We start from the raw sequence: 14,753 nt of genomic DNA, 5'->3' as shown, positions 1-14,753 counted from the left end.
TTAAAAACATCCATAACCATATACCGTATACCTCCACAACTACGTCTCTCAACAACCTTAAGGTAATGGCTTTCCCAAAAACTAATGAAATGATCAGACAGTGCCTAGAGAGACATTTTCAGGCGGATACAGTTAAAAAGCTATGACTGCTTTATAGATTCAATATGTCTCGTACACCCGTGTGGCTAACCACCATCGATCCATCATTCTGCAGAGCCCAATCCAATTTGGAGAGCCAAGGAGCCCCAAAGCCCTAAAGCCTTATCCTAACTCAGGCCGGCTACCACAAAGCCCGCTTACCTTCATCCCTTCAAGTCGGTTGTGTCTGCGAATGTGTGCTCAAGAATACTGCGGACCGGTTCGAAACAAAACAAAAAAGCGGCATGGTTACGCTGGGTCCTCATTTGCTGAGTCATGGTAATTTTTAGTGAGTAAATTCTGACTTCCTCATTTGGCGTTCAATTGTAAATTAATTGTAAAATGTTAACTGGCACTAAAGACGACTCGTCAAAATTTACCGAATGAAGAACACGGTCTAGCAAGAACTGATCTACAGCAAAATTTTGCCATGACAACACAATGAATGGTCACATTTGAAAAGGCTTCCTCCAACATGAATTGCAGAATAGGAAAGCGCAGATTCTTCTGTATTTGTTATTTTTGCTGTTGCAACCTCATCGCCGATGAGATCAATTATTAAAACCATATATCTGCAAAAATTGGTATTTAGACGACTATACCTCACAATAAGCATCGCCACTAAAGCAGAATTAAGTCTGGCTCTCAAGTGTTGGAGATAAAAGAGCTCGATTTTCTTGCGAGGTAGGCGGGCGGGGGAATTATGAGTGATGGGCTGAGGCAGGAGTGTAGACTTCATACCAATAACAGGTAATTATATTTGGGGTGGGCCACTGTCAGGCCATGAGAGTATAGAATAAGACAGCAGGGATGCGGGCGGGATGGTAGGGAAATGTGGAGGAGTGTTATTTAGGCGGCAGATGGCAGAGTGGGGGAAATTAAGATGAATGGGCACTGAGAGGGCTGAGCTGGTGTTTGGGCAGGGCAGAGAAAAGTAATTAGCTGTTTGCTCTGGGTGTTTGGCATTGAACACAACACCGGGCCCCGCTATGCAAATACAGACGAGCCTTTAAGGTTTACGGGTCATCAAGGCCAGGTCTGTAACGACCAATGGATTCATTATTAAAGAGTAAGTTTGTGTATTTATTGTCGTCCCCCGCGTTAATAGCTACTGTTGTACAATCTTTGTGATTGAATCAAACAGTCCCAGAATCCATATTTGTTTCTTACCGCATATTAGAAATATGTTTGAGGCAAACCAACTGTTTTAATCTTTTTTCCTCGCGCAATTTCTTTTTGTTTCAGATGTTACAGCCACCTCGATCTGTCTTTTTCCTCCCACACTGTATCTCTCCCAACCCTTCATCGCTTTCCAAGGCAGAACAACTGAGCGAGGCCCTTTATCATTGCCATCAATGATGTGGGCGGACTTGAGCTTGAATAATTTTATTCATGCGCGCCGTACACTCGGCCCGTGGGGATTTCGATTACAGGTAATAAAAGGTAAAAGGGCGAAAATGTAAGTGACTCAGTCGTGAATGTCGAGGACCTTTTGAAAAAATGAAATCAGATGTGTTTTGTTTGAAAGCCATCTCAATGGCCAACTTAATAGCCGACTTAATTCGATATATATTTATTCAAAAGCACTCATAATCAATATTAAATTGTATTTAATATACGGATGCTTTGTCTCGATGAATACTTTTCGCCGTTTTGCTTAACCCAACATTCAACTCAAGTTTCACTATTCTTTCAACGTGAATTCAAATTCAGAAAAAAAAAAAAGATGACTTTGATAAACCACGGCAAAAGAACAGCCCGCCCGGAGAGTTCAAAGAATCTTAACACAGCTTTCCCCAAACACTGTCTGTATCCACCCCAAAACACATCACTGCTCAAAAGTAGCCATCCATACAAAGTGCGCGGTGCACACGGGGTCACGAGAAGACGGATCACTGAAAAGGTAAGAGCATAAAGAACGCAGTTCCCATTCCAAGCAGAGGAGAAAATGGTTAAAGATGATTTATGAGAGCAAGTAGTATTGGCCATGCCTGAGATCTTAGCTGAGGACATTACTGCTTTACCGTGATCAACGGGCTTTAGAACCTGACGGTAGGATCTGGGACTGATGGTCTTCTGCTGGTTATCTGCAACGGAGGCGGTTTACACACAATGCAAACGCACGCTGTAAGGAGTTGTTCCATTTTTTGGAAATTTGCCATGACTTGGAGGTGTGGGGGACGTGTGGGGTGCTGTTCCTGGCCAGCGAGTTGGGACCACCCTGTTCAAGTCAACGCGAGTCCATAATCATGTGCAAGGGAGCTTTACCTCTGGGTTTCGGTGTTCTTTTTCTGCGGTCTCGGAATGCAGCTCCCGATTGTAGAGCTTCGAGCAAGCTATCCATCACGCCTGTCTCATCATTCTCTGAAAAGCCAAGAAGAAGAAGAGGTTATTGAAGAAAATCAGATGAGGAAAGACCTTCTTATAGTCGTGAAGACTTTACATAATGATTGCAAATCGTTTCGACCTGACACGAGAGCCTCGCAACAAAAACACAAGCTGGTGTTTGCTAATGAAAAATAGTTTGGGAATACAAGTCAGGTTAATTTGTTGACAGAATATTGGAAGTGAATGAAACCAGGTAAGAAAATACAAATCACTGACAGCTTGTGTCTGATCAAACCTTAATCCTCGTCTGTGGTGTCTGAAATGGAAAATGCAGTATTGTTTCCCTCAAACAAAACAATATGCTACAAACTGCTTTTTTTGCGACACCCCCACCCCGAAGTTCAGCAGTATCTACGCTCACATCTTGTTCTTCATCATTACTCAGAGCACAGCAACAGCATGGATTTCTGAGCAGGCCCAACGCTCCTTGACGTCTAAAATTGTCTTGGCTGCTACGGCGATTCATCACGTGTAGCAAGAGTTCCACACATACGCGTTCCTCATCAAAATGAAACAAATAACACGGAACGGATCTATCAACTGAAACCCGCGGTGTGTGTCGTCAAGTGCGGCGGACTACGTATTTTCCTCCGGAGTACGGGAATGTGAAATACATCGAGAGTCTCTTGAGGTGGAAAATAGAACACGATCCCGATTATTGGGGAGTAGAAAGAGTCAAATTGTAGACATCGATCAGGAGGAGCATACTTGTAATGTTTAAATGCTAAAAATGTAAGCTAAAAGTAAACTCATGTCGTGTCAGGGAATTGAGAATTGATAAATACGGCCAACTAGATTCTGCAATTGCACGAAAGCACCCAAAAAAAGATTGTTCTCCATATTTTGCACACCTCTGCTTCATTTGATTCCTTAATACAGTTTGTAGCTTGTAGCCATACACTGAATGTTAAATAACGCTTTGTTGTGTAATATGTCTGAGCACAAACATCCCAGCTCCCGGCCTACCCTGGGAGTTAATGCTACAGATTTGTCATACGCAAGCACAGTTACAGAAGGGGAAAAAAAAACAATCCAATCTGAATTTCAATCTCCGTCAGGCCCGATGCAAATGGCTTCACTCAGGCTGCTAGATGACACGCTGCAGATGGTGAGAACATTCTGTGCATGTGGATATTCTAGTCTCTGGTAGCATGTATTGGAATATTATGATCATAGTATACATTAGTATGCTCATCTAGAACTCTCTATTAAAAAAAAAAAAGTTACCGCAACATTTTTATTATCCTATGCTATTCATTGCAGTGTCCTTCAGTCTAATGTGGATAACAGACTTTCTGGGGCTTTTAGGGAATTGATGGATGATGAAATGATTACATACAAAATCTCCATTGAGGGCAAATCTCAAACAAAGAGAAAGCTCTTTAGTTAATAAATACGGTCGGAGACAGACGGAAAGAGCGAGAGAGTTTGTGAAAGCGGGTGGGCCCCGGTTGGTGGCCGGATGCCAAATGAAATATGAATTTGGTTCTTGTATTGTCTGTTGGTGTGGCGATACCCTGCCCTGCCAAAAGCAGCAGTTTGTTGGCATGTACTGCTTGCTGCCAAGTTGACTTCCTCCATCCACTTTATTTGAACATCATCAACAGTAAACAGTGAACTCGCACACGCATGCACGCACACGCCCGTACATATATAATGTACTGGATAATTTGATTCTCAAGACCCTTCTCAAAACAGAATCATCCAAAGGCTCGCAGTGATGCATACATTTGTATTTTGGCCACCACTCAGCAGACTGAGAAGAACGTGAAGATGAATTTTGAAAGTTATATTTGCTGATGGCTATCGTGCTACTTTGGATGGTTCGAGCTGGATGGCTGGTGGAATGAGTTTTCGGGCTGACTAATGGAGAGTGGGATTTTAGGACCCTTTAGGGTGCCTGAAGGTGTGCAAGTAACCTTTGAAAAGAGGCGAGGTTTTTTCGAAATGGCCGAAATGTGACGAGAAAAGCTTTCTGCGGTAAAACAATTCTCGTGCGAGGCATCATCTCGAGCTGCATGTAATAGCACCGAAGCTTTAGCAACAGATAGCGCTATACTTTGACATTTCATAGATACCTTCAAATAGAAGGTTTCAAAATAAAATTTTTGTACACATAACTTACAAGGGTGATCTGCTATCTTACCAGAATGTGACTTAACCGATTACCTCGTGCTCTATTATTAAACCCCGTAAAACAACTTCTGGGGTTAAACTTTACCACCCGACAGCGAGGGAACGAGGAGCTTTGATATTATATTTAGCCAAAACGTGTGACATTACTTTGGCACAAAACACACTTGTGGTTTTTATACGCGCACTCTTGTCTGCAGGCAAGCTACAATGGCTGGCAAATGTTCGCGCTACACGCTAGCATGGGGCTGATGGGCTGGAGTTTTCTGCCAGTCTTCGGTTTTTGGCGTTGAAAATAGGTCTGGAGGCTGTGTTGTTAAACAAGTTTTTGGCACCCGCAATACTCCAAAGGGGGGGGAGGGAAAAACAAACCCTAAAAAACAACAACTGGAAGTTTGAAGCGTGTTCTAAATGTCGACTTTAATTCTAACTGAAGGGCACAGTCAGGGAGACTTTTTAAAGTCGCAAGTATTAAATATTGTGGATACGTGCGGCGCACAAATATGCAAAACTGACCATGCTTGATCTCACCTGCAAAAAAATGCAACCTCTAATTAGATCTTGGATTGTTGTGGCATACAAGCATGTAATGTAAAAACGAAAACAACAGCATGAAATATCTTGTGAGGCAACGGTGAAATGAGTTCGTACCTGCGTTAAGTTCAAGCAAGCCACTCTTCTTCTGCTGTCTCTCCTGCTTTTCACGCTCAGCCTTTTCCTTCGCCGCCTGTGCTCTCCTTTGTTTCTCCTCACACTCCTTACGCTTCGTGTTGTCTTTGAGTGCTTGCTGTAAAAAGAGAAACAAAAACGTGTAAGCGGCGCCAGAGTACAAATTTGCGTCAGTATTCAGCGCTGGGTGTGAGTTCATACGAGTTCATTTTATTTACTCTGCAAATGGAAGTTCGGGTTGCCGCCAGCTTGTCTCTCATCTACCTGGTCCATCTAGTGTCAGCCATTATGAGGTGAGTTTACATAAAACTAATACCCGCTTTTATAAACGAGTTTAGTTCGAACATTTTTAAAGCTTTTTCGTTTAGTTTGTGGCTTAGAAAAAGACTTTGAGGGAAGTCTAAGGAAATGCTAAAAACACACCACATCGAACAAATCAGTTCATGTCAAAGAGAATCAAAACACAAAAATCACAGATTGTATAGTAACTATCTAATCACCTTGAATCTTCACCTAAACTAAATTCCCTGCTGTCCTGCAAAGCAATGCCAGTTGTAATAAAATATAACCCAGTCAGGGTTGATAAAAGATAATCATAATAGTACATGGCATCTGCGCAACAGATGGTTTTATCAATGTTGTTATGCAGATTCACAAGCGGGGAGGGGGAAGAAAAAAAAAAAGTCTCTTTGCTTGATGCCATTAGCAAAGAGAAAGCAATGGTTAGTCAATAACGAGTCGATACAACAAGTGGTCCTGCTTGGAGTGAATCACGCTTAGCTTCAGTGCAGCAGGAGAAGAGCAGCTCAAGAGCAATACGTCAGAGCCACTTTGTTCAAACAAAAACCTCGCGAGAGCACGATGACAAAAACATGCTGTCACCAAAACCAAATGTCAATAGAGTTGCAGTAAATGGGAGTAAAAAAAGGTTCTTTGTTTACCATCTTAATGTGTATGTTAGATCATAAGTAACGCAAAAACATAGCGGTGTAACGTAATTCTATCATTAAAAAAAAAAAAAAAATGTCAGGGGTCGTGTTTTATTGCCCATACAAAATTCTAATAGAGTGATGATGCAAAATGTGAGAGGGAGAGCCAGAGCCAAACACAGAGAGGATATTGCCCTTAGCTCTCCTCATCACTCCAGGTCTGTTTTCCCCCGCCTCTTCTCCTGGATGTCTGCCATTAGACACGCTCAATTGGATTCCTGTCAGATGCGCGGCCTCGCCCTGGGTCTCCTTCCTACGGGTGACTGAGCATGCTGCATGTGTGTGTGCTGGTTTGTCTATGCCTTTGTATGCGCTTGTCATTTCGACGTCCCCCCCCCCCCCCCCCCTACCCGTCGAGGAAAAGCTGCTTAGCTTTTCCTCGCACACAAACGTGCGCACATATTTTGAGAACGCAGCACACAGTTGCAGTTGAAGGCTCAAGTTCATTACACGCAGTGGTCTCCAAACAACGTGTAGCTATTAGCATGGACCTTGGCACAGCGGTGTATACGCTGACGCGGATTTGACCGAGAGGTTACTGCGCTGAGATTTACTGCATGAACACACCCTTTGACCTCCCCGGTTGGATGCCGGTGGGAAGACACCTTTTGAACAAATTACGAAGGCTGTTAGCCGCTTGCACCTTGTCTTATTAAAACGGAATCCTCGGGAGTACATTCAAAGTCCTTACAAGACTGCTTCTTCACTTATTATTCATTGGTATGTTTAGTAAGGACCCGGAGAGTAACACCAATGATATGGTGATGAAATGTAAGGCTTCGGAAATTGGACCAAGGAAAATATCATACATATCAATGTACAATATGTATTCGCAGAACCGAAGGGACATACAAAGCTAACATTTGTGATACGGGTATTCAAATTTCACTCCTATGTATTTGACTTTGTCTGTATGGATGGCAAACCCTCGGATTGACTTTGTTCTTGACTTTTCTAACAATGCACTCTGTAACATGGAAGTGGAAAAATACAAGCTAAATTGCAAGCTAATATTTGTGCATGAGCCCATTTTTTTTTCCAACCACTGATTTTTTTTATTTTTTAAATCATATGACATTTATGACCTACTAGTTTCCAATCAGTCACCGATATATATATTTAATTAAAATGGGTTATCGTGGTTGTGCAAATTCTAAAATTCAACTCACGGTGAACATGCTACGGAAGTTGCTGAGGTCAGTGAAGAGCTCCTCCACGGATGTTTTCTTCGGATCGACGGCATAATACTCCAAAAGATTCCGGTAGAGCGTCTCCATGCTGCTCTGCATGCTCACCAGCTTGCCATACTGCTCACGCGCCACCTTGCTGAAGCTGTGACGGTGTTGGTCAAGGTCCAGCACAAATTCATTACGCATTCAGCAAATTAGCCGTGGAGGTACATTAATTTGCTTAAAATATTAAAATGGAAAGGTCAGGTTTAACTGTGTTGTTTATATTACGGCGACCCGGCGGTGGGGCCAAGGGTTGGAGAGCGCTGCCGCATCAGCGTCCTCTAAATCTCAAACTTGAATATCAGATTTGTAGCTAGGAAATAGAAAAATACATTATCTTTGAGTTACATGATAAATTCCCAGCCTCAGCTAAAACTGGCTAGCGATGACGAGACTACTTACGCATATCAACAAAAATGAAAAAAAACAAAAATGTTGATCTGAAGGTAACTTGAGCAGTTTTCTCAAAACAGCAATTGCAATTTGACATGTCTAATTGCGAGGTACGGAAAATAGACTCAGCGTGTAGCCTACTGACATTTTAAGCATCAATCACAAACAAATATTAGCCGTTCCAAGTTGAAACTCCTTAATCATTATCAGAGAAAAATCGGCCGAGCAACCAAATGATGACAAATGTTGACAGTTCTGCTCAGCTCTGCTTCTCATTACATTTAAATGCTAAATAGAAATTTTCCAAATCTGTCAATTTGCCATTTGCAAGACCTTTGAAAGGCAGGAAAAAGCTAATTACAGCCTGCGTTTTGAAACCTAGGGTTTATTTTTTTAGGGATCTGTGGACACCTTGTTTATTTATCCACATCTGCAAGAGTATGACAGGATGAGCTCTGTAAACAGTCTGACATCATAGCCTTAGGCCAGCATAAAACTTGACAGCGAAGAATAAAAATAAATATACACGTACATTACTAAGAACATTACCTAAATTGCAAAAATGTTCGCGTTCATCCACAAGCTTGGTGGATCGGGAAAACAAAATTGAGCACCCAAAAAATAACCTCTGGTGTTTCTTTGAAAAGTAGATCAAAACCGAGTGATATTTATCGGTTAACAAAAATATATTTTTTAAATAAATTATAATAAAAATCATAAATTGGGTCAGTTGCAACTGAAGGCCACCGCCGCGTAACGAAGAAAATTTGCTGAAAGGATATTGCCATTTTATTGACAAACATGTCGTTGGGGTCATCGGAGGACGCAAAAGTCTCAAGGTCTCTCTCCAGCTGCAACAGCTGCCTCTCCATCTGCCTGAGGCTCTTTTCCAAATTCTCTGCAGACACTGACACACGCCAACATGCATTCAAGCGCACGCCGATTCAAAAATGCACAAAGAACACACGCACGTCATCGTGGCGAGAAAATGGGAGGAAACAGAAGCACAAAAGACAACTATTATTTCCAAAAATCGAATCCTCTTTTGAGGATCGAGAAGCATCGGACGGAACTTGCAAATATTACTCTCTCTTATTTTTTTTATTCTGTGTGTATAAGCCAGAGTTATTTTACGAGTGCTGGAGTTAAATGTCAAAGTAGCGGAGAGAGAGAGATCGCCGCCAGATGTAGAAGGATATCAAGGAATAAAAGTTGCTAAATTTGCAGAGGTCAAAGCCGCCCCATTGACACCTCTTTACTACTCTGCCAACCTGCCGTGCGATAAATAAAAACGAGTGGCACACATCTCTGTGTATATTTTCTGCAGGGCACGAGCGGCGCTCCACTTTACACGAGATGATTTTGTGCGAGGCAAGGAAGGGAGTGAAAACAGAAAACAATGAGACATCAAACATACTGAAGTGTACTTACGAAGAATGTGAGCTTTAGACTTGAAAAGCATAGAATATAACGAACCTCCTAACACATGCTAGTTATTCACAAAGAGCATGAATGAGCACGCACGCGATAGAAAAGCCTCGATTGAACAAGAACATACTTTCTCAGTCCCTTTCAACATCAGTTGTACAGGTCGGCGCTTTTGTCAGGTCTTTTGGAGGTAACTGTATATTTACTGCTTATCTGCTTCACCAAAATTAATTTTGAGGTGAAAAGTTTAATGCGGCTTTTCCCAGACGAGACTTCTCTCTGTACTGTCAAGATCGTAATGAGTTTTTTGCTGATGGAATATTCCACTAACGTTACTATTAACAAATAATTAAATCAAGCTTCTTGGCTTTTTGGATGAGTACACAAACGCAGCGCATTAATTAAAAATACGGCTTGACGGAGACTAATTTTTTTTTTTTTTGTGCAACTTAAATTATTAAGTTCGACCTCCGTACAGCTCTTTGATTAAGGGGGATAAAACAAATGTATTGTTGCTGTCAGATAAAAAATGATGATTATTTTAAACACCCGTTCTTTTATTCATCCATTTTTGGACCTGATTTTCGGTGGCTGTGAGCATAAGCCAATCCAAGCTAATAGACAAAGGGCATTTGCAGTGATTTATATAAAAACAACACAAACAGTAACATTATTAAAAGAGAATTTGAGCAAATTTGTTTCTCAAAAATGTGCCAAACTGGTATGCATTAATCAACAGGCAAAAAGCGGCTTTCGCTTTGAAAAGGGTCGGTGACCCCTGCTGCTGTGTTTCATACATAAAATGGAAATGTCACATTTATGTGCTTACTTCCTGTAATCAGTTGGGGCAACACAACCTCTCAACCCGAGTCAGCTGGCACACACATGACCAAACTTCGAATAAGCGAAACAAAAAAAAGCATGGCTAGATGGTGGATGTATTTGCTCCAGAGGATTATTCAAACCTTCTGCAAGGAAAGTCATGAATTGCTAGCAGCCACTCGAGTCTTTATGTACACTGCAGGGACTTAGGCTTGGTTTTCTCATACGATTATAGAAATTTTAAAAACGGAACAATCGATGTGTGTCGAGTGTGAATTGGCATGCCGATTACCTCTGCTTGCTCGATCCACATGTTTAAGGTCTTCAACAAATTTGATCACATCTGGAAATTCCTCTTCACATATTTGCACCAGGAAATGGAGCAACGTGGTCTGCTGGTCAACTGACTTTGTATCCTTTAGCTGTTGAAAGCGAAAGGAAAAAAAAAAAGATTAACATCGAGACATATATATATATATACACACGAGATGACAACTGTTTCTTCCATCTGGCACAAGGGAAGAGCTTCTGAAAATGTGGATCAATGTGTGATGTTCACTGAGTGCTAGAAGAACATAATGTCTTCCAAATTTACTATATCCTGCAGGTTTTTTTTTTTCCCAGTTATTTCATTCACACAAGAGCCACGTCCACGTTCGTGTTGTCAAGCTGCAAAAAGGTTCCGAGGCAAACAAACACTAAGGGGACCGGAAATGGCAAATTGAATAACCCTAACTGTACATCATTGTGACTTGGGATAGAAAAAAAAATCTTTATGATCTTAGCGTCAAAACACGGCATGCTGATTAATATATTCGTGGACTGAGTTGAGCAGCAAAATGCACCTATTTTTATTTTCCATAACAAAATATGGACAATCCGTAATAGTCAGCAGCGCCGGATAATTAATATACAGCCCACCAATTTATTTTTTGAATAAATAATTTTCTTATGTTATTCTAAAGCTCACATGAATTACTCAGTCATCCACATATTCAACAGAGTTGAAAATGTCAATATTTTCTTTGCTGCAAAGCAAGCTGCTGAATATAGTTCAAACGTAAACATGAGGCTAATGTTTGTGTTTATATACATAAACGTCTTTTCATATAAACTCTTACCTTGACCCCGCCACAAAGGAGACTGCAATCTTACAAAAATACACACTGAATCATCAGCATTTCAACATTTAAAAAAAAAACTTTTTCAGTGTATTGTACCACCGTTCACCTAATTCATCAAGTCGACACATACAATAAACATTATTTATCGGAAGGTAATATTGAAAGCACAAGTTTAACAGGGCCGAATTTTGTCAGTGATGAATGGCTGCTTTGGTAGTTGTGCCGCTCAAGATGGATGAGTCTCCTAGCAAGGGATTACACTCTGCTCTCTGTCATCATCACTATCATGCACAAAAAGTGACTGTTCTGCCTTCGGTCTATGCAAAATGTTTGCCGAGTCCTCGCCACCTGAAGCAAGGACAGTCCAACGTGTCCACGAACTCGACACCATTAACGTTAGATTGGGTCAATTAAATCATGTACTAGCCAGGGTTCACGCACGTTTTCCATCGGAGTTTTTTCTTTTAAGAGGACTCTTATCGTTTGCTCTCAGGAGATATGCGTCATGTCAGTGTATAAAAATAAAATAAATAAACCCAAAAAAGATGCATGCAAACAAACACAAACGAACGAACGAACGAACGAACGAACGAACGAATAAATAAATAAATAAATAAATAAATAAATAAATAAATCTATATGATACTTGAAATTTTGAGACAGGATCCGGCTAACTAAAAAGGCTTACCTACGATTAGTAAAGACTGTTTGCCTTTTCTCAAAAATTTTGATTTACCGTAATTATTGGATTACGAGGCTCACCGGATTCTAAGGCACAGCCTCGATGAGCACATCTATTTTGGGAAATTTCCATACATAGGGCACAAGCTCAACTAAGGCATCTTCCTGTATCAATTTAAAGATTTGACAGAAAAGTCAACGCTCACCTTGCAGAGAGAACTGAGGTCGAAGCCGAACGACTGGGCATTTCGGGAACCCGCATTGAGGTAATTGCCAAGCAGCAGCACGAGTTCCAGCAAGCGGCCAAAAGAGCGGCTTGTCTTGACTTCGTCGCAAGCGGCGTTTACAGCCAGAATATCCGGCCGCAGATTGTTCACCTGCTCGTCAAACTGCAGCCGGAAAAGGATATGGTTGAGTCGTGGGCGAAGTCGCTTTACGCTGCTCATCTAAGGAAGGAAGGAAAGGAAATAGACAGGAAAAGGGGGTGAAAGAAAAAAACAAGGTCAAATAAATGTGTGACTCTTCCTAAAATAACCAACAATCACTCTTGAAAACAAGTTTTCAGAAAAACACAGGTGATCATCACATTCGAAAGTCTCGCTCGGCAGGCATGATAGATGCTGGCATTGATTCGATTTGGAACCCATGACTGTTAAGTTAATTATAGGGTTAGTGTCCTTATAGGGGAGGTGAATGGAATATACATAACAGGCCGCCTTGGATTACCGCTCGCACACAATTATAGCAAATTGGAAAATATTGCACTGGGCCTCAAGACCTGGACGCTAGGGCGATTGCGGATGCCGTGTTGAGTTGGGTTAGAGGGGTTCCGCTTCCACGTGTGTTTAAAAAAAAAAAAAAAAAAAAGGCTGTCTGTCTTGCCTGATGTTAATATATAATAATATATAATAATAATAAAGAAATAATGAAAATAGAAAATAAAAGGATTTAAAATAAATAAATAAGTGAGCTAGTATAAAATGTAATATTGTAAACTCAATTCTCATCGTTTGGAACATAAAGCACTGTATAAGAACATATTGGTGAGTAAATGTTTTGGCAACTTGTAAAACGTGTCTGAGTGAAGTGTCAACAACAATCTAAATCCCAGACGAAAGACTAATCCAAAACGCTGCCAGTCATGAGCTGTGACTACACGCGGGTGGGGGTTATGCATACTAGTAAACACGGATATTTGGCGTCTCAAGCCAAGTCTAATTAGCAACCCCGACATGAAAATATCAATACTTACATCGCCATGCAGAGATCTGAATAATACAGCGCAGCTCAAAAGTTTTGATTTAATATCATACAAATGTAAAGACATTTTTAGATATTTTCTATTGGCTAGTTAAAAAAACACAAGTTGTTTTTTCCAGTTTTCCTTCTTTTTTTTCTTAATTTTATCAGCAACTGAGCTGCTTGCAGGAGTCATGTCACATTCCAAAATTGATACAGTCCTTATGCAAATTTTTGCGCTAGTCTCATTCGAAAAGTCTTTAGGAAACCCAGTGCAGAAAATTAGACAGCAAAGTTGCTTTTCAAAAAGTGCATAAATTAGGGAGGTATTCCAGGTGTCACTCAAACAGCTGAATGTTAAAAAGCTGCGAGTCATTTCGGCTGTTTATCCCCACCATGCGACGGAAACCATCTCGTGCGTTTACATTACGTTCGTTACGAAAGCAACAAGTCTTTAATCAGCTGTTGACATACTTTTTCCATTTAAAAATTTTTTATGCAGAGACCTTACGGAAAGAAAAAAAAAGTGGCTCTACTGCAACGCAGTGACTACAGATGTGATGTTGAAATTTTGTTTGTTTTGCTTAAGCATAAAAAGAGAATCATATACGGGAGTCTGCGTGTTTTGCATAGATACTCACTATAACTCCAAACTGCTCCGGCTCTGACAAATTTGGATAGTCATCCTCGTACTTGGCCAAAGCGTTCAGCTGCTCCTGCTCCGGCAAGTGCTTCACAAGGTTCTGCAATGACAAGTGGGAAAGAGGAAAAAAATGTGACTCAGTCGAGATGAGAAAAAAAAAAAAAAAAAGTAGCACAAAAGAATCCGCAGTCAGGGTGACCTTTGACCTTTTGACTCATTTTAACACAGCATAGTGAGGTGCTGATATTTTCCAAACTCGTCTCCAAACAAAAGTAGTGCTTGGGTGTTCTGGAACATCTAATATTCACTCTCACGCTTTCTGTCCTTTGCCTGAATTTCCGTTTCCACAATGTGACGCTACTATGGAAACATCACCGGCCTTCTGCCTCGAAAGAAAATTGTCAAAGAAAAAAAAAAAAAAAAAACCTTGCACCTCAGTGAAAATTGTCTTTCATGCAATTTTGTTGGCCACTCAAAACCAGATTAATTGCTTTCTTGGCCTTACTGGCCAGCTTGATGTTCAAGTGCCACAATTGTTGGCCAAAACACGTTCAAACAAACATCTAGCATTGTCAAAATTGCCCAAAATTACACTCTCTAAATTGATTAAGAGGTACGAGGTGTCCTATTTTTCCCTTAGCGTCGCTGCCAACTACTTAAAAAGACGAATGCGATTCTCCGTCAAACAAAAGTGAGCCCACCTGAATCATGGGTTCTGTGAGCTGCTCTTCATCAACCTCCAATATCATCTGACGAATTTCTTTGTAAGGGATGCGGAAAGAGCCCAGGAAAATGGCTGCAGAGAAACAAAGACATGAAAGTTGAGACATCTTGCGAAAAAAAAAAAATTACATTGCATATTACATTAACATAA

The 14,753-nt window shown here is 40.9% G+C and overlaps 1 protein-coding gene across 5 annotated transcripts in view; it reads right to left on the bottom strand.

The window, feature by feature from the left end:
- Positions 1–14,753, bottom strand: part of LOC125967184 (protein diaphanous homolog 3) — a 42,699-nt gene that overhangs the window by 13,458 nt on the left and 14,488 nt on the right. For 4 of the 5 annotated variants that reach the window (XM_049717966.1, XM_049717967.1, XM_049717968.1 and 1 more), the window contains 9 exons: positions 14,581–14,675; positions 13,878–13,979; positions 12,204–12,443; positions 10,485–10,614; positions 8,725–8,849; positions 7,487–7,651; positions 5,311–5,446; positions 2,407–2,502; positions 2,163–2,225 (listed from right to left, as the gene is read on the bottom strand). In XM_049717966.1, the coding sequence (XP_049573923.1) occupies positions 2,163–2,225; positions 2,407–2,502; positions 5,311–5,446; positions 7,487–7,651; positions 8,725–8,849; positions 10,485–10,614; positions 12,204–12,443; positions 13,878–13,979; positions 14,581–14,675 (1,152 nt within the window). The remainder of the gene's footprint in view (positions 1–2,162; positions 2,226–2,406; positions 2,503–5,310; positions 5,447–7,486; positions 7,652–8,724; positions 8,850–10,484; positions 10,615–12,203; positions 12,444–13,877; positions 13,980–14,580; positions 14,676–14,753) is intronic. The other variant, XM_049717971.1, reaches the window with a different exon arrangement.

The sequence above is a fragment of the Syngnathus scovelli genome, chromosome 4 (assembly GCF_024217435.2).
Source record: "Syngnathus scovelli strain Florida chromosome 4, RoL_Ssco_1.2, whole genome shotgun sequence".
Lineage (NCBI taxonomy): Eukaryota > Metazoa > Chordata > Actinopteri > Syngnathiformes > Syngnathidae > Syngnathus > Syngnathus scovelli.
This window is presented reverse-complemented; position numbering and strand designations above follow the sequence as displayed.